Below are 20,160 nucleotides of genomic sequence, written 5' to 3' on the forward strand. Positions count from 1 at the left end.
CAGCACGTCTATTGCTAGGCCTGCCCCGTAGCCACTCAGGCACCGATGCCCTAAGAAAATTACACTGGCTGCCCATCCAAGCCAGAGTAAAATTCAAGGCGATGTGCATAATGCATAAGGCCATGTGGAAAAACGCCCCCGCAATGATCTGTTCTTTAGCTACACCCTACCAGCCGCAAAGATCACTGCGTTCAAGCACGGCCTTTTTAGCAACAACACGCAAAATCAAACGGGCCAGGTGGGGCGGACGCTCCTTCTCCCTGAATGCGGCTGTGACTTGGAACTCCTTACCCCCCACGATTCGGAACGAGTCCAATCTTTTAAAATTCCGTAAAACCCTGAAAACATTTCCTTTTTCTAAATAAACCAGTAGACCCCTAGAAGTATGCAATTATAGCGCTACGAGGCCTTCGGGTAGTAACGCGCTTTACAAAACCCACTTTCATTTCATTTCAGCACCGACTTTGCACATTTGATAGTTTTAAATAGGACACATGCACCAAAAAAGGCAACTTGGACAAAGGGTGTCAATGACTTTTTGGGGTGATGTATTGGGGAATATATCTGAGATTGAAGTTTTTAAGCCATTTAGTTTGCACATTTTTTGCCCCATTCATACCTCAATGTTTTTGAGGCCTTCGCTCATGGCTTCATTTTGGTCAGGAAGCAGAGTCAATCTCAGGTTTAAAATGGTCAAATTCACAAAAGAGTGAAAATAGAGGTGTCCATTAAGGGTTTTATCTGGATGTTGAAGGTTTGCTTTTTCAACACCCCAGGAGACCTCATGTGAGGGGAAGACTAGTTCTCCAATGCTCAGGCTTTGAATGCACTCCTCAAGGATTGACAAGAATCATCAACACCTTTGGGATTACATTATTACCATTCGTTGGAGTAGGGCAGGGTTGTCTACAGTGTTGGATGCAGCCGAGAGATCAAACGGGACACATTAAAATCCACCTTCTGATTATTTGGAGGTCACTTAATATCACCAACATTCAAAGCTGTGTTTTCACTGGAAAAATGTATGCTTCAGAACCATACTTTGCCACATCTCAGAAGTAGCTCCTCTCCTCTTTATTAGCCTGAAAGTTTCACCGGTCACTCACAGAATTAGCTTGCAACCTCTGGACCGAAGAAGTGGTTTTCCAGAATTCAAATAGTAACTTGTGACCAACTCAGTTCCAAGACCTCTGCTATTAGAGGCATTAGCCAGGCATATGACTACAGTGTGCCTTTGAAAGGTCTGGGGCAAAAGCAATGTTACAAATTTCGATTTAGTCCACTGTTTCTCCATCACCCCCGTAGTGTACCAGTGTAGTAATGCATGAATGTCCACATTGAAGGATAGTGAAATCTGTGAGCTACATACAAAAAACATTTCAACCTTTGTATATGTAAAAACAAATATGATTTCAGTATGTCTGGTAAGGCCCCTCCATGTGACCAGGCAGCTACTCTTAAAGATTGTGACCGGAGGATAAATATCAAAACCCATTTACACAAATTCAGCAGCCACTGGGGTGTAGGCAGAGTTTTACATTGTAAACGAGGCATGATGAGTTTGGCCTACAAAGAAACACTGGCATGATGGGGTGTGGGTGGTTTGAACCACATTTTGTTAGACTTTGGGAGAAAGACCTTTCTTACAGTTGAGAGCCCCTGTTTCTCCAGTCTTGAAAATCAGTGTTTATTAATTACCGAACAGGCTGCAAAGGGCAGGAAGATATAAATATGCAAGATGGCCCTTTGATTCAGGAGGCGCTTTGCACACCTGAACAGAAAAAAGGTTTCACTTCAGGGAAGGAGAACCAAATATTGGGAGCAACGTAGAATAGAGCACCACACCCAGTTTAATAAGATGCCTACCATTTATAATGCCCTCAAGATTCAAATGAGGCAGTTGACACAGCTTCTGAACATGGCGCATCACACAATGGTCTTAGATCATTAAAATTCTGACGATGTCCACACAACACTAAACAGAAAAGAGGTCCATAGGAAGTTACTTATATTAGGTAATGATCCTTCTGGTGCATACTCTTTGTACCTGTAGATATCTCGCCTCTTTAATCTCTCATGTTCGAGACTGGATAGTTGAAATAGATCTCTTGTACCGATAAATGGTGCTTAACTTAATCTTGATCCCGGGTACCACCCCAGACATGATGTCACTAAAGCCATATAAGCGTCACCCCGGCACTCCCAAACATCAGCTGCTGATCTGTTTATTCCACACCCAAGAGGCAGCGACAAGGCCAAGTAGACTGCCAATTCATGTAGTGCATCAAAACTAAAGTAGGACATGATAAACGGGCCTAAGACAATTCCTTAGAACAGGGAGACAGGGGTGATCAGTTAGGATCTGCAGGCAGACAGAGTATCAACAAGGAAGGTAATTACCAAAGGTAAGAACTTTTTCTTCTGATAGATTCCTGTAGCTTTACCTCTTGAATGCATGGAGCAGTACCTGCATTGTGGGTGTTGAGGAAATGGACAACCGAAAAAGTCCAGCAGAACCGATCTTGCAAAGTTGTGGCTCTTCCATACTTGGAGAATTAAAGCAGTAATGATTGGTAAAGGTGTCAATCGAAGCCCAAGTCGCAGCCTGACAGATGGCCAAGATGGGAATACTCCAGACAACATCATAGAAGTGGCCTGCACCCTGGTGGAAAGGGTCCCAACACTATAGGGAAGCCCCTTCTTGGCCATGGAGCAGCAGATCTTAATATACAACACAATCCACCTGGACAAAGAGCTCTTCCAATTCCTCCACCTTTCTTGGCATCCACAAACATAGCCAATGAACTGATCATTGATCCAGTGTTCCCATGTCCTGTTTATGTACAAGCTTATCACCCTACGAAGATCCACGCAGTAGAACCTTTCCTCCGCCTTAGGGGGATGAGGAGGAGCGTCAAATGTAAGCACTGTGCAAGCCTGACCCAGGTGAAAGAGGAGCACCACCTTTGGAAGAAAATAGGCTTTTGTTCCCGAAACCAGTCTGTCCGGAAAGAAGGTAGTTAATGGTGGGCAGACAAAGCATGCTGCTTGCTAATTAGTTGAGTCAGGGTAATGGCATTCAGAAAATCTGTTTTGCTCAAAAACCACTAACTAAGGGCAGCTATGCATGGGCTCAAACAGAGACCCCCTCCAAAAAGGTGAATACCAAGATATGGTCCCCCTGTGGTTCTACAAAGGAGGAAACATGCAACTCGCCTTAAGGAACCTTGCATTGACAAGACCAAAACGGGTAGTCGTGCAAACAAAGACAGGCCAAAACAGACTAAAGATAGCCTTGAACTGTGCTTATAGCAAAACCTTAGACAGAAAGTGCTAGACATCAGAAATATGCACGAATCAGGCCCCTGTTGAGCACACCGACCAATAAGACAGGATTAACATACAGAGTAAGCAGATTCGGCAGAGAGATAACACATTGATAAGAGGAGGTCCACAACATCACCAGGATTTCAATTTGCTCTGCTTAATTCTCGGGCTCGCCCTGACTGGGAGAGCAGGTCTGCGCCTAGAGGTAGCCGGGGCAGGATCAAACACCGGGAGAAGCAAATTAATAATCCCTCTGCAGACAGTCCACCACGACAAAGATCATCTGTGCACGGCCCAGTAGCAACTTCCTCAGTACTTGAGGATTCAGTGGGAAGGAATGGAATGCAGAGTAAAGGTTTCCACCTCAGTCGAAAAGCATTTCCCAGGGCTCCCTTCGACAGAAAAACTGCCAATGCTAGTTCATGCAAGAGGGGCAAATGTCCACCAGAGGGCAAAAATGTTTTGAACCACCTACACCTGAAGTCGCCACTAGGGTTGCCAAGATGGCATCAACAGATCGACCTTTATGTTCATGTAACCAGTCCCATGGTTGACCTTGAAAGCCTGAGCATAAGCGCACTCTCTCACTGACTCCGGACAGAGGACGTGAGAACGTGATGCCCTGATTGTTGACATGCCACTCACATCATGAAGACCTGAACTAACAGACTGCGGATTGAAGGTAAAATCCGGTCAACACCAGTCACACTGCCCACAGTTTGAGCCGCAGGTTGATATAACACCTCTGGTCTACTGGAAGTCCTCAGATCTCCAAGGCCTCAGATGAGTACCCTGCCAGAGAGAAGGGGTATCAGTCACCAACGAAGCCACCGTTAGAGTGCAGAAAACTCACAGATGTGAGGTTTCTAGCCATTGACCAACTCTAAAGATCTACTGTTGCTTCTGGATCTAGCCAAATGGTGTCCGCCAGCCCACCCCAGTTTTGAGTGCACTGGATGCAAAGGCGCACTAAATGGCCTGCATGTGCCAACAAGCACGAGTGACAAGAAAGGTAAAGTTGCCAGAAGGCAAAAAAAAAAAATTCGGAATCAGAACAGTAGCCCCCTTCTGAAACATTGGAATCATATCCTGAATGCCCCAACTCCTCAGGGGGTGCAGGATGGTCCTGTGAGATGCCTTATTTAGCTCTGCCCCAATGAACAGAAGGTGCTGAGAGAGGTACAAGTGAGACTTGGGTAAGTTGATGGAGAAATCCAATTTGAACAGCAGTGAAACTGCGTAATTCAGATGGTCCAAACTAGCTGTGGTGAGCCACCTTCAACAACCAGTCGTCCAGCTACAAGAATTGGTCCATACCTGTTCTGCGGAGATGTGCCACTACCACTGACATCACCTTGGTATAAGCTTGCGATGCAGATGTCAAGCCTAACAAGAAGACTGTAAACCGGTGGTGGGTGGATCCTACTACAAAAAGCAGGTAGCTACTGTGAGACTGCAGGATTGGTATATGAAATTATGCATCCAGAAAGTTGAATCTTCAAAAGAGACAGCATCTTGATATTCTCCTTGAGGAGGAAGGCATTCAAGACCTGAGAAGGGGTAAATAGGAACTCAGACTCAATCTTTTTTGTGAACAAGAAAGTAAGAGGAGCATCATCACTTCCCGATCTAATTCTCCAGAGCGCCTTCCAAAATGACTTGCTCAGCAGCATGGATACCTTTTGCTGCAGGATATAAGCCTGTTCCTCTGCATTACTTGAGGGTGGGGCCATTGGAGATGAGAATGTCTGGAAAAGGAGAGCAGTAGCCTTATTCTACTTTCTGTAGGACCCAGTGGTCTGTCACAATGAATTCCCAACATGGCAGGTGGTTTGATCAGCTACTCCCCCACCCCCCTCCCACACTGGCCGCATTGGCTCATTCGCAAGTGACCTAAGGTGGTTTCACAAAGGAGTGGGGGAGGAAGAAGGCTGCTACTGTTTCCCCTCATGACAACCCTTGAACCCACGTGCCCCCTGAACTGGCACAGAAATTGGTTCGGTTGTAGTACAGGTTGCTAAGAGCTCCCCTGGAAAGCCCACTAAACTTGCCATTTTCCAAGTGAAAGGGACAGGAAGAGGAATTCAACCTCAGGGATCAAGCCGGAGCCATCAACAGGCATGTCGTACAGGTTAGTTTTAAAGTCCCCGACAATCCGATGGAATGTAAAAAGGTAAAACTGCAGATGGCAAAGGAGGAGCTCATTAAGCTTGCCACCCAGTCTATGGTGTTCAGACCCCAAACTCGGTATTTGCTTGGCTGCATTCTGCCTATTGCAAATGACCTCTGTAAAATAGTCCTGCAAGTGATCTGGCAAATTTGGCACAACCATCTGTGTCATTTCCTACTTCGCATAGGCGTAATACACTATGAGACAGGTCACATCATACTAGTGGAGGAAGGCCGATAATGCCTGTGTGAAAGCCGTACCTTGTGCATGGTCCGCTTTGGGAGCTACAAACTCTGTGTAGGCCGGAGTTGCCGATGGCCCGCGGAGGGCACTGGAGTTTGTATCAGGGTGACAAACTAGTTCCTGCTCAAAGAAACCAAAGATGGGGATTCGTGTTAATTGTTGAGACATCTACTGCTCCTCCGGTGCATCTTTATCTGTTTTTCAAAGCTTTGAATGATTTACTGGTCAACAGAGAGCGGGTGGGCCTGGAGCAGGACCTGGAACTGTACAGACATTGAGCCCAGCGTTCGTCATGTGCCAGTGCCATGAACATCTTGGTCTCCTGTTCTTTGATGACTTTGGCATGCCATGAGGCTGCATTTCCCACATGTGGATTAATGCTTCGGCTCCAGACGCTACAAACATACCTTGTGAGGGCCTGAAATGGACATTTGCTTGTGGCACAGGATTAATACAGCGTAAACCCTGATTTTGTGGGGTGGGGACGTAATATCCTGCCAGCACTGCAGATAATGAATGTGGAAGTTAAAAGTGTTTCCAGGAGGCGTTGGTGCAGGGTTGCACTTATATACCTATATGGCTCAAAGCAATATCCTGTTCAGGGTGGTCCTGAGCGTTGAAACAGGGCCAAGAACCACCTACTGGCACAGGAGAGCGGTTTCAACTTTTGAGGGTCCCCTGGCACCTGGGAGATTCAAGAGGCAAGGAACCTCCCTGTAGAAGTAGCCATCAGAATTATAAACATAGTCATAGGACTGATAACTAAATCCTGGAAACCTGAAAATAAATACTGTTCTGTGATGTATTCCTATAGGTACTGTATCGATTCCCCTATTCCTGACCCTGGTCTGGTTAATAATTAACTAGCAGCCATCTAACGGTGCAAAAACCGTTCTGATTAAGCCACACCACGGCACAGAAGCGCGTTATCTGATTAGGTCATAACGCATGCCATCTAATTAGACAAGCGATATTCCTCCAGCCCCTGATAAGGCATACGGAGTTCTCAAAACAAATCAAACCTACAGCGACCTGGGAAATTCCCTTAGCCATTGTTTTGATTTCACAGAGAACTTCAGCAAAAGAATGTGCGAACGAGCCCGTTCATAGGACATCCTTATTGACGTATATATGTCCATCCTTACGTCAATCTCGGCACCTTTCAGGTATAAATATTACCGACATTGCCTTAAGCAAACACATGCGGTGGTGACGAGATCGGAGCAGCGAGACGTGCCGAGGAGCCCAGCAAAGAGCGAAGCCCACAGGCGCTGCCCCGCCTTCCTGACGCGCTGAGAACGAGACGCTGCATTTCTCCTGCTTAGAAATCCAGCTCCGGCGCTTCCAAGCAGCCCTCGCAGGCAGCTGGAATATCAAGACCTGGGATAAGAGATACCAGCCCTCCATCATTCTAGATCTCAGGTACAGAACTGAATAACCCCTTGCAGAGAATTCTCAAATCAGTCCCTTGGCAAACAAACTTAACTTAAACTGCTACTTATCTACTCCCGCCCACGTATTAGGCTTAGGTCAGGTACACTGGGGTAGGCGTGGTTAGAAGCACCAGTTGAGTATGATTAGTCAAATGTATATATGTATTTATCTATTTTATCCATTTTAAAGTATCATATGGCTTAGAAACCATATCAATGCTTTTACAGTATTATTTTATAATTCTGTCTTTACTGTATGCACTTTACTTAACTATAAGTATTACAATAGTAGCGATTCATTTCTCATGTATGAGAAAGGAGACTGATCAATAAATAACATCTTTTATTGAACACGCCTGTCTCTTCCTTTTCTCTACAATCTGGTGAAACTAAGAATGCACTGAACTGACGGAGTAAAATAAGTTGTCTATTGTTTTCACACGACTCTAGAGATACACTCTTGATTAGGGGAGAGCAAAGTTGTCATGTTCTATGGTTGTCAGAAACTAAATCCCTTCTTGTCTATCCAGGGAGGTTAAAATCCTCCTTGCCTATTCGAAAAAGTTTCTAGTGAACTCTGAGCTAGCTGGCAAACACAAAACTTTAAGTCTAATATCGTCGGTAGAAGACCTAGTTAACCTCTGCCCTAGGTCTATACTATTGAAGATATTATTCCAATGCGCAGAGCCTATTGGGATAATAGGAACTACACTACATGGCGCCCAACCGTTTGGATAGGCGATAAAACTAACGCAAGACATTAGAGTAACTCAGTCGTGCTTTTTCACACAGAACCCCTTTTTTCCCATAATACTCCAAAGACGTCTGGAGTGGGTGAAAGGTCATATCCGCCAAACCTCGCAGGAGGAGACTCCTATGTATGGTTCTTGGTTAATTCAACGTTGAAGGATACACTGTTCCAAAATATTGGGCATCTAATCTTTGTTTCCATAGAAACCTGATCTGCAAACAAACAGAATAACCTTCCTGTCAGTAAAATGACAGAAAGTGAAGAAGAAAGGGAGACAGTTAGACTAGCAGCTGAACTCCTAGTAGCAGACAATACTCTGCTGGAAAATGACCCAGATGCAATACTCATCCCGGTCAACATAAGGAAATCTATAACCCTAAAACTTATAGAAAATGGACGGACACCAAGAGGTGGTACAGTCATATTCGTAATAGAGGCACACGAATATCGGCAGACAGAGGTATTCTATTCATGGATAAACTTTCCAGCAGCAAACGCTGTAACAAAGGACTTCCACTATTACAAAATAGAGGAACCTCCTAGTGAGTACACTCCTTTCGAGGAAGTGGAAATACCACTCAAATTCCAAGAGCACCTGCTCTTGTTTCATGGCGCCCTAAAACATAATAATCACATCACCAGGCTCGGTCCACTAGGTAGACCAGGATCAAACGTGGCCGGTCCTAGCCGGATATACACCACATCCAGACATTGAAGAAATGCCTGCACCAGAGCTTTTAGCACAGCTAAAACAATTAATAAAAATACATAGACAATTAGTCCAATATGTAATGCGGACTTCAACAATCCAACCAGCAATTAAAATTCCACAGCTGACCAATCATCAGGGGAACACAAATAAAATTACACCTCAGAACATACAGTCCTGTCTAGGTAAAGTACCCGCAAAACGGGAACAAATTCCTTTCTGGCTAGCACAAAAAAATCACTCAAATAGAGGCGGTGTTTCCAGATACCACCCCTGTTGAGAAACATAGGATTCTGACTATCTGTCTCCCAATGGGAATCGCACCACATGTGGAGGACTGTGACACTTGGGGAACAGTCTTTGCCTCCATTTACACAAAAACACATGGTGTACCATCCATGTAAGTAATACCAGATGTGCTAAAACAGATTCAAGATGAATACGGTCCAGAACCCGCTTAAACTCTCGGTATGAAACTACTGAAAGATTTCAAGCAGGTCTCTGCAATATTATTAGCCAACATAAAGGGAGAAGCAGCAAATGTGGCGATTCGCCAGAGGTTAAAAGAGACAAATATAGCAGACCAACCATCTGAAATTGCCAGAATCATAGAAAAATCCTATGAAGAACTAGGAAGAGATAGTTTGGGTGGAATACCAGTGAAACCTCAACTAGTTGAAAGTCCTGAAAAGGTATTTATAAAAAAAAATTTAAACACTCAAAAAAAGAGCTGGAATGGAAATAAACAATCCAATCCTAAAGAAAAAAGATTCCAGTCCAGAGGAAGGTCTCCTCGGCGGAGAGAAAGATCTCCTGATCAAGGATGCAAGTCTCCCCAAAGGGAGCCCTCTGTGAAAAAATACAACCTTAGAAATAGGGATAATATAAAAAAACCTGATAGATATCAAGATATTGATACACGTACCTCTCAATCTTTTCAAACTTCCTCGCAGAAATCGGAAAGAGGACGATCAGAACACAGGGAAGAGCACGTCAAGTCCAAAGACAAAGAACCTGCTCATCAGAATAAAAAATTACAATTTCCAAAAAAGAAGGTAGCCAGTATTAAAGTAATTAACAATGCCGAGAATACTGAGGACACAGCTGAAAAACGGAGAATGGGCTCAGACAATGCTAGACAGCGCAGCAGAAGTGAGCATAGCTCGCAAAGTCCTTATGAATCATCTGGAGACAGTGGACACGAATGAATACATTCAGGTGGAAACTGCAGATACCAGAGTTAGCAAACCTCATAAAATATATGAAATAACATTGCGTATAGAAGGGGATAAGACTAGAAAAATAAGGGGTCTATTTTGGGATAATCTCTCCAAGGGCTATGACATCCTTCTAGCTGAACAAGACTGGCCTCCAGAGTTTGTCAGGGAGTGCCCACATGGCGAAGAAATAATTATGCCTGCCTTCTCAAACCATATTCCAATTCATAAAAAATATACACTTGCAAGAAAGTGGGCAGTAGCTCAAGCCCCTGCCTTATATAAAAATCATGTGGGATGGGATGAGGACTCTCCTCCTCACAAAATCCAGTTAAAATCACAACCTACTGCACAGAGGCAGTACCCGATTAAGCAAGAAGCTAAAAAACAGGTAAAAGAGATCCTAGATCAACTTGAATACCAGGGGGTGATTGAAACTTGCACCTCACAAATGAACAGCCCTTTGTTTCCTGTCTCCAAGCCAGACAATTCATATCGTCTTGTTTTGGACTACAGACACCTTAACTCATGTTGCAAAACATTTGCGGTACAAAACTCGCATGGTGCTGCACTAATGAATAACATAGTGCGCAAAAAATACAAAACAACCTTAGACATTTCTAATGGATTCTTTTGTCAAAATATAGCACCAGAGAGCAGATATTTGACGGCGTTCTCAATAAATGGCACGCACATTTTTTTTCTGTCGTTTGCCCCAGGGGTTCAAGAACAGCCCAGGATTATTCTCAGCGAGAGTAACTGAATTACTACAAACATATGATGACGAGGCATTATCTTATGTCGACGACATCTATCTAACAGATGATGACTTGGATACTCACTTGAAGAGAGTGAACACCATAATACTTGGGTTCGCAGCAGAGGGTTACAAATTCAACTTAAAAAAGTCAAGAATTGCCCATCTAACAGTCCTGTTTTTAGGATATGAACTATCAAGTGAAGGCAAAAGCTTGGCTGACAATTTCCTAGAGAAATGTGCTGTAATCCAAGCACCTAGAACACTGAAAAACTTACAATCAATTCTAGGCTTCCTAAATTTCGGAAGAACATACATTATAAATTATGCAGAGAGAATTAAACCTCTCTATGATCTAATAAAACCAGATTTTAAAAGAATCAATTGGACTCAAAAACACACAGAAATTTTGAGATCCTTACAAACAGATATGTTAGTTAAAACAAAACTACAAACACGTGACAACACACGCAACCTTGTGATTCGAGTCATCCCAGGAAGATGCGGATTCACATACCTGACCTCTAATGAGGGAGAGAAGGTACCAATAGCATACAAATCACATTTGTACGCAAAAGCTGAAATGAAATTTAGCCCAACGGAAAAAATTCTGACCGCGGTACAGACTGCTGTAGCAAAGGAGCGGGCCCTAGCACAGGGTAAACGAATAATAATCGTGACACCTATACCAGCCCTAGAGGCGGTAACAAAGGCAAGCATTCCGAATGCTAAAGCACTCCATCCGAGGTGGATACAGTGGGCTAACTCTCTTGCTGCAACAGACGTGGTATACGAATTTGATCCCAATTTAAAAACACAAGAATTTCTCCAGTATGAATTCGAATGTCCTCCGCCGACCGAAATTCTGCCTCAAGAACACTACGGCTGTATAATATATACAGACGGATCAGCACAACCCGCAGTGGGGGTAAGCAAGCCTACAGTGCTGCGTGCGCGATTGTTAAAGGTCGCTGGCATGAAAGAAAATTTAAACCTGTGGTCACTAAAACGCAATCTCTAGGAGACTGTACAGCTCAAAGAGCAGAACTACTGGCATTCAAGATGGCGCTTGAAAATACCGATCGAGAATTCCCCACACTTATTGTGTGCGATTCGTATTACTGCGTCCAATCTTACAATGAATACTTGCAGATCTGGGTTCAGAATGGTTTTAAAGATGCAAAAGGTGGCACAATCAAACATAAAATGCTTTGGGAAAAAGTAGTTCTTTTGCAAAAGGAACTACAAAAGACTCACGTGATACATACACTGAGTCATCAACGTGATGGCGTTCACGTTGCAGGGAATTCATTGGCTGACGAAGCAGCGAAGGCAGCAATGCAAACGGCTTCCGTAGCTGCTATCACCCGGTCAAAAACAAAAATAGACAGCAAAATATTACAGGCTGTCAGCGCTACAGTAAAAGATGCGATAGAAACACTCCCGAAAGGCTTTCCAGTAAAGTACTCATACATAACTGATGCAAATAATGTTCCGTTTGCTCGAATCCCTGGAGTGGGGGTAGGGCAATTCCAAACATGGAACATAGGTTAGGACTCATCATAGCGGCACACGAAGGGCTTGCTTCTGTACATGCTGGCGTTTCAGCCACAGTATCATTATTAAAACAGAGGTACTGGTGGCCACAAATGAGAAGACAAACAAGGAACTATGTTCTAGAATGTGAAACATGTCAAAGAATGAAAGTGTCAACAGTGAAACGACCAGCACAGACGCCCCTTCTAATCTCAGATAAACCATTAGCCTGTGTTTACCTGGACCACTGTGGTCCCTTACAAAGGGATGGTAACTATAAATATATCTTGGTCGCAGTGGATTCATGCACGAGATTCATATGGATGTGGCCCCAGCGATCGGCTGACGCCCGAACTGTTATAAAAGATTTGCGAGTCTTTATCGGCACATACGCAATTGGCATGCTACATTCTGACCAGGGACCTGCTTTTAGCTCCCGGGCTTATAAGGAGGCCATGACCAGCATGGGCATTGCATTGCGGTACTCTTGTCCATTTCATCCCGAGGGAAACGGAATCGTAGAAAGAAAAAACCGTGACATAAAGCAATCTATAACAGCAAAGGTATTAGGTTCGGGTGCTGGGTGGGTCAAACATTTAATAAGTGTCCAACGTAGTCTAAATAACCTGCCAAGGAATTCTCTGAAAGGGTTCAGTCCGTACGAACTATTGTTCGGGACTAGAATGATGATCCAAGATCTTGATAGTCAGACTTCAGTGGTTAAAGACAAAAGCTTTGATATCAAAGATCGTTTGGCTATTTTACAGGACTTAAATGAAACAAGAAAAGACCTGAACATAAAGTTGAAACAACAGCCAACAACCACTGAAGAGAAACCACCTGTCCCAGCAAGGCCTGTCTGGATTCCAAAAGTCGGGGATCTAGTCAGAGAGAAGATCGCGGTAAAGAAGGAATTTGGGCCTTCTTACAGAAAAGCAGTTCCTGTCTTGTCTGTCAACGGGACAAGATCAGTAGTACTACCGCCCCTTGCTGGTAAAAAGGAGAACCGAGTTGTATCCATCGACCTGGTTAAACCACAATCATGTGACCGATAACAAACAGTAGGCCAAGTGGACTCCCAAGAAGTAGCAGAACACCAATGTTTGCTACGAATACAGAGGCTCAAACTGGAAGACTGATCACATTTGGAAAAACTACAGTGAATCAACAAGGACTATGCAACAAAGCAATGGAACTTGAACCTCTTAAAACCCAAATTAAAACTTTTCATCAAGAAACAACAACCTATGATGATGTAACTGCAGACTTTGCTAATGAAACAAAGCAAAATCAAAAAACAATTGGAACAATTGACAGAACAGCATCCGGCTACTTCATCAACTTCGATGATTCATCTGAAGACCTGAGTGAAGCAAAGAAACAGCCATCAACAAAAACCTTTAAAGACAAAGCTAAGGAACTTTTTCAACAGCTGAAAGAAACCTATCTGATTTCTCCATGGATTGAGTTTTGGGTGGCCTTCGGTGCATTTATCCTCATTCTTTGGCTCATCATGGTACTATGCTTGGGACATTTCATTGAAGGAAAATATGCTAAAATGGACACAGCAAGCCAGAAAATCAACTTGGTCCTTAAACCACACACATCTTCACACATCGAGAGAAGAGAACTTTCTTCAGTGAACTTCACAGCCAATCCTATACCAGGCGGTGTAGCATGGGACAAAACTGATTATGAAATCTATGGTCCGGTTGAAATCCTGAAGTATCCACACCAATTCAAGATCTCATTGAGTGACTTTGTAAAACCGAGCTCCTTTGCTGATGATTGGGACTTTGAAAGTATTAATGATATGATGTCTGATCTTGTGATGTCTGCTAAATTTACAGAACATGATTATTTGCAGGGTTCGTCTAATTATGATCAGATGTTCTGCTACAACCACTATGGTAACCATTATCTACATAAATCTGCTCAACCTAGAAATGTTTTAAATTATAACCAATAGGAACATTGTGCTACTCCTCCAAAAGATAGCTCAAACACATTTTATGATAAATATTCATACTTTTCAGGGTTTAACACAAGTAATGCAGAAACATTTTATTTCAAATTGTCAAATAAGACAGGTATGAAGACCATGCTTACAAACACAAAATTGATATATTCCGATTCATTTTTTGAACAAATGAATACATTTGGGTTTGATTTCTGGAACAATAATATTGAAGCAAAAACTGTTTGGGGTACAAGAGATTGGCAAGTACAAGGTATAGAATCATTGTTTAGATCCTGCATGATCCCAGAACAAATTATATTCTTGAATGACACTATTCAACAAACTACCTGTCTTGGCTTAGCCAAAATCAAAGATTTGAACAAACCGTCTATTCCAAAGCCAACAATGAACAGTAATAGCTCTATAGATGATGAGATAGACGTAAACCATATATTAAACCAAAACAGAACACATCCTGAATGATCTGGCCCACAGATACAAATAACTGTCAAGACAGATTCCTGAACAAAAAACAGGGGTTCACATTGACTAGGCCAGACCCTAGATATTCCCAAAGACAACATCCAGGGATAGTAACCACCTACAGCGTGGGCAAGCTCTGCCTTCAATGGCTACAAACGTCCACACTGGCTGAAATTAAGCAACACCTAACTTTACTTACAGAAGGTGCTGACTTGCGTGATTTCATATTGGGACCACGCAAACAGTGTCAAAAACGTTTCATAGCGGCCTCTATATATGCAGCTTATAACGAAGTTTGGAAAGTAACTCAAATTGAGACAGCAGAAAAAATACGGGAAATTGACCGTATTAATTTGGAAAAATCACTTTCTGTGGTGGACAATGGGTTAATGACTCTGTCCTCCAGAATATATTCTCTGGACAGCATTGTGTCTTCAGCAATCGATATAATATCGCAAGACTTACTGATGTTACAACACGGTCAGTCCCAATTGCGTTCTATTGTACAGCTTGGCTGGACGTTACAAAATTTGCGTTCTGGCTATGTGCCTTGGCATCTAATCAACACAACGTCATTATTTAATATCTTTAACCTTACTGATAAACAAATCAGTTTGGCACAGAAGGGTGCTGACTATACAATTCTGAGCATTGAAAAACTTGAGAGATTACCATTGACAATGTCAGAACGACCTGTCATTGAATGGATAATACATGGAATAATAAATATTCTGATAACTACTTTCCAGTTTCAATTCTGCAAAAAATATATACAGGCAGGCCAGTATGAAAGGTTGGGTAAAGGGTACATTAAGTCAATATGGAACTTGCCCTATACACACTAAGGTGTCAGTAATAAAGGCCAGAAAGTGTTTCTCAGTGGCAATAATTGTGCAAGATCACTAAGTGGTACACTTCTGTGTCAGGGTATTAGCTTGCATGGAGCCTGTGAAGGGACTTCAAATAACCTTTCATGTTACCAGCTAGGCACACCTGCAACACAAATAGAACCATTCTTTAGGAGACTCTCGAACGGGAGTTACATTCTAATAGTGAATCGCAGATGTTGTAGTTTGCTGCCCGGAAAACCTTATCTCATAACCGTGACTAGGAAGGTCATGTGCTGTGAACGAGTATTGTTCCCGAACGATTCCTCAGACAGGGAGGCAAGGTTATGGCCCGATTTGAAAATTGCTTCTATTCGAATAGATACTTTAAGCAGAATGAAGACTGTGCTCCTACAGACGCCGACCAGGCTCACGTCATCAAAAGAAACGTATGATCTCCAAGTTGCAAGGACAACAGAAGAGATTCATTCATTATTATCAACTAATTCCCCCATACATTTCGCAGAAATACTGAACGAAATCTTAAATATTTCTGATACCACTGGTGTCTCCAGTGTATTTAAAGCAGTGTTTTCGGGTGCTTTAACTCCATTCAAAGCCATCCTGGGTATTTTTCCAGACTTTGTCCATTCCATTTTTGGCGGACTTCCACTCCTTTTGGGACTAGTAGCGGGTATTCTATTTTTGATCCTGTTATTTCGCTATGGCAAACCATGTCACAGACAAAACACCTGCGACAAGGGAAGAAATGATCCTAGCCATTGGCTACCGGGACCGGGTAACTAAAATCCTTGGACTATCCCGGCTTAGAGACCTGAACATGAATTGGTCTCTTTCATTTAGACCAATGTGGCAAAGTTGTGTTATGCCTGTATTAAGGTGCTTGCTATGCGGCGAAGAATGCGTGTTGGACACCTGTCTGGCACTACAATCGGATATGCCAATGGACGCAGATACCTTGTTGGGTCCGGTAACGGCTCATGCATTGTGCTGTCCCCAGCGGCTACCAATCCTGATGACGGCATTCGTGGAGACTTCACCACTACGATTGAGGGGTAGTGAAGCACAAGATGAAAGCAGCATCGATCAGGTACGACCTTCAGTCAGCTATGCTGATCAAAACATCAATGGAGGCATTCATGCTCAGGCTCATGAATGCATGGTAACAACCTTTTCCGAATTAGTGGAACTTACGCAAGAAGCTGTTGACAGTTTTTTCAACAGTCTAAACGATATGATGTTTTCACCAGAGCAGCAGGAATAACTTTGAGCAAACTAGCACTCTGAGTTCCCTACATCCTGAATTTGGCCTTCGACATTTAAAAAGCGATATGAAAAAAAAATTCTCATCAGTTTTTCAGACTGCAAGAACCTTTTTTCCCAATTCAAAAATATTCACGATTTTTGGGAGACTTATCTTCTGCTTAAAGTAGACATTATTCTTAGAGGACTAAATTTCTATTTTAGGTAGTCACGAGACATTCGCTATCCTCTAGCACTATTATACATAACTTTATGATTGTGATGAAATGGTCTCGCCCTTTTTTTTCTGTATTAAGAGCCATTTCATGTGTGGTTTTCGCATTTATTCATGTTGAATTTAGAAATATGCGTTATATGTATAGCATTATTAGACTGCTTGTGCATATAGTACACGTGATAGTACATGTGATTATGTTTAAAAATTTTCAGAATACATATGAATGTATTTTGGGGTGTTACGATATACACAAACGCTACTGGTTTCACTATGCCTAGATTTGTAAATATGGACATAGTCTACGTGGAGTGGGTGTGATGTATTCCTATAGGTACTGTATCGATTCCCCTATTCCTGACCCTGGTCTGGTTAATAATTAACTAGCAGCCATCTAACGGTGCAAAAACCGTTATCTGATTAAGCCACACCACGGCACAGAAGCGCGTTATCTGATTAGGTCATAACGCATGCCATCTAATTAGACAAGCGATATTCCTCCAGCCCCTGATAAGGCATACGGAGTTCTCAAAACAAATCAAACCTACAGCGACCTGGGAAATTCCCATAGCCATTGTTTTGATTTCACAGAGAACTTCAGCAAAAGAATGTGCGAACGAGCCCGTTCATATGACATCCTTATTGACGTATATATGTCCATCCTTACGTCAATCTCGGCACCTTTCAGGTATAAATATTACCGACATTGCCTTAAGCAAACACATGCGGTGGTGACGAGATCGGAGCAGCGAGACGTGCCGAGGAGCCCAGCAGAGAGCGAAGCCCACAGGCGCTGCCCCGCCTTCCTGGCGCGCTGAGAACGAGACGCTGCATTTCTCCTGCTGAGAAATCCAGCTCCGGCGCTTCCAAGCAGCCCTCGCAGGCAGCTGGAATATCCAGACCTGGGATAAGAGATACCAGCCCTCCATCATTCTAGATCTCAGGTACAGAACTGAATAACCCCTTGCAGAGAATTCTCAAATCAGTCCCTTGGCAAACAAACTTAACTTAAACTGCTACTTATCTACTCCCGCCCACGTATTAGGCTTAGGTAAGGTACACTGGGGTAGGCGTGGTTAGAAGCATCAGTTGAGTATGATTAGTCAAATGTATATATGTATGTATCTATTTTATCCATTTTAAAGTATCATATGGCTTAGAACCCATATCAATGCTTTTACAGTATTATTTTATAATTCTGTCTTTACTGTATGCACTTTACTTAACTATAAGTATTACAATAGTAGCGATTCATTTCTCTTGTATGAGAAAGGAGACTGATCAATAAATAACATATTTTATTGAACACGCCCGTCTCTTCCTTTTCTCTACAATCTGGTGAAACTAAGAATGCACTGAACTGACTGAGTAAAATAAGTTGTCTATTGTTTTCACACGACTCTAGAGATACACTCTTGATTAGGGGAGAGCAAAGTTGTCATGTTCTATGGTTGTCAGAAACTAAATCCCTTCTCGTCTATCCAGGGAGGTTAAAATCCTCCTTGCCTATTTGAGAAAGTTTCTAGTGAACTCTGAGCTAGCTGGCAAACACAAAACTTTAAGTCTAATATCGTCGGTAGAAGACCTAGTTAACCTCTGCCCTAGGTCTATACTATTGAAGATATTATTCCAATGCGCAGAGCCTATTGGGATAATAGGAACTACACTACAGTTCTGGTTTTCGATTAGAGTTGTGAAATCCAGAACGTTATGGTAACAAGTCCAGAGAAAGAAGATTCAATCAAACAACTCCCTGAGCATCAAAATGACAATCCTACTTTAACATACCAACTGTGGGATTTTATAGTGGACCCAATCATTAAAATCTCTGAATAATGAAGGGAAGAAGACAAACAGCCTTCCAGTACAGATGAGGCCAGTGTGTTTTATGTCCAGCTCTAACTAAGCCAACAGACTGGGCCACAGAATATCACACCCAAGTTCTCAGCACAAACCTGATCAGCTTCTAAAATTGTCAAATGTGCACCATCTACAAGCACTAATGTTGCACAGAAAAATAGGGATTCACTTTTTGTCAAACAATCCACATCATTTGTCAGGGGCCTTCTGTTCAAGGGAACTTTCCACAGAAGAGAGGGTGGGGGCGAGGGGTGGTGAGAAAGAGCACCGCATGCAATGGCTGAGCTTAAGGAGATGCACACTTCAAGCACTACATGTATATTTGGGTGGCACTCTACCTGATGCTCAAAGATAATGTTTTTCTCAGTCCCACGCTTTGCCACTCCTCCCAAACTCTCTACCCCCACTATCTCCCATCCAAGGGATGTAAACTCCTACCTCTTGAGTGCAGAGATGTTCTTGAGCTGCCGAGTGGGCTTGGGCAGGCACTTGTCCTCGAGGAAGCCCTCATTGTCCAGCAGTTGCCGCATGGCGATTGTGGCCAGTTGCTCCATGAGCTTGAACGTCTCGTTGATGTTTAGGAACATGGAGAAATAGAGTTCACTGTCACGGGTGCGCACCTTAATGCATTCTGGGAAAAGCATTGTGGCATTCTTATCCAGCTGGGTGACATCCAGCCACTGAACAACCAGGGTCACTGCAGAGGCAAGAATGTACAGGGTGAAAGATAGAAGAAACACAGAAACCATGGTTACAGCCAGTTGACGCGGGTGAGAGGAGCGAGGCAAAAGCTCTTCAACTGAACTGTTTGATGGAGAAAGGGCAGGCTTGAAACCTCCGCCCTCCACACCATAACTGCAGCATATGGTCAACAAATGCTGCTCGCTCCAAACTCCCCCCCCCCCTTTAACCCCATAATTTTTGTTTTATAAAGTCTTAATTATAGCTTCTCAATAAAATAAACATTCCTCTTGAAAGCCTACTCCACTTTCTAACTTGCCAATTAAATTGTAAATCCATTTACATTTTTGAACACATTTTCATTTGTATTTTTTAATCCAGTAAAACCACGAAATTAAATAAAGCCTGGAAAAGGCAATAAAAGGGCATGAACATAAACGAGGAGACATGCAGAGCGTTGTGACAAAGCACAGGTCACTGGGGGTAAGGGGGGGTATCACCTTATACGTTTTGTAAGGTATAAGATTGTTAGTATTCAAGGTAACACAAAAGAGGACACCTTACTCATGTATTTCTCCTGAAGTAGAAAGTAAGGAGTTTATTCATATTTCCTTACAATCATTCAGTAGATTACTTCTTTGGGCCAGGAACCACTGGAGGGAACAGCATTTAACTTGCAGGTTAAAGGTTCAAATCCAGATAAGCTGT

The 20,160-nt window shown here is 42.9% G+C and overlaps 1 protein-coding gene across 3 annotated transcripts in view; it reads right to left on the reverse strand.

The window, feature by feature from the left end:
• Positions 1 to 20,160, reverse strand: part of TBC1D9B (TBC1 domain family member 9B) — a 220,481-nt gene that overhangs the window by 110,559 nt on the left and 89,762 nt on the right. For all 3 annotated transcript variants that reach the window (XM_078653543.1, XM_078653542.1, XM_078653541.1), the window contains exon 5: positions 19,210 to 19,468. In XM_078653543.1, coding sequence (XP_078509669.1) covers positions 19,210 to 19,468 — 259 coding nt within the window. The remainder of the gene's footprint in view (positions 1 to 19,209; positions 19,469 to 20,160) is intronic.

The sequence above is a fragment of the Lissotriton helveticus genome, chromosome 7 (genome assembly GCF_964261635.1).
Source record: "Lissotriton helveticus chromosome 7, aLisHel1.1, whole genome shotgun sequence".
Lineage (NCBI taxonomy): Eukaryota > Metazoa > Chordata > Amphibia > Caudata > Salamandridae > Lissotriton > Lissotriton helveticus.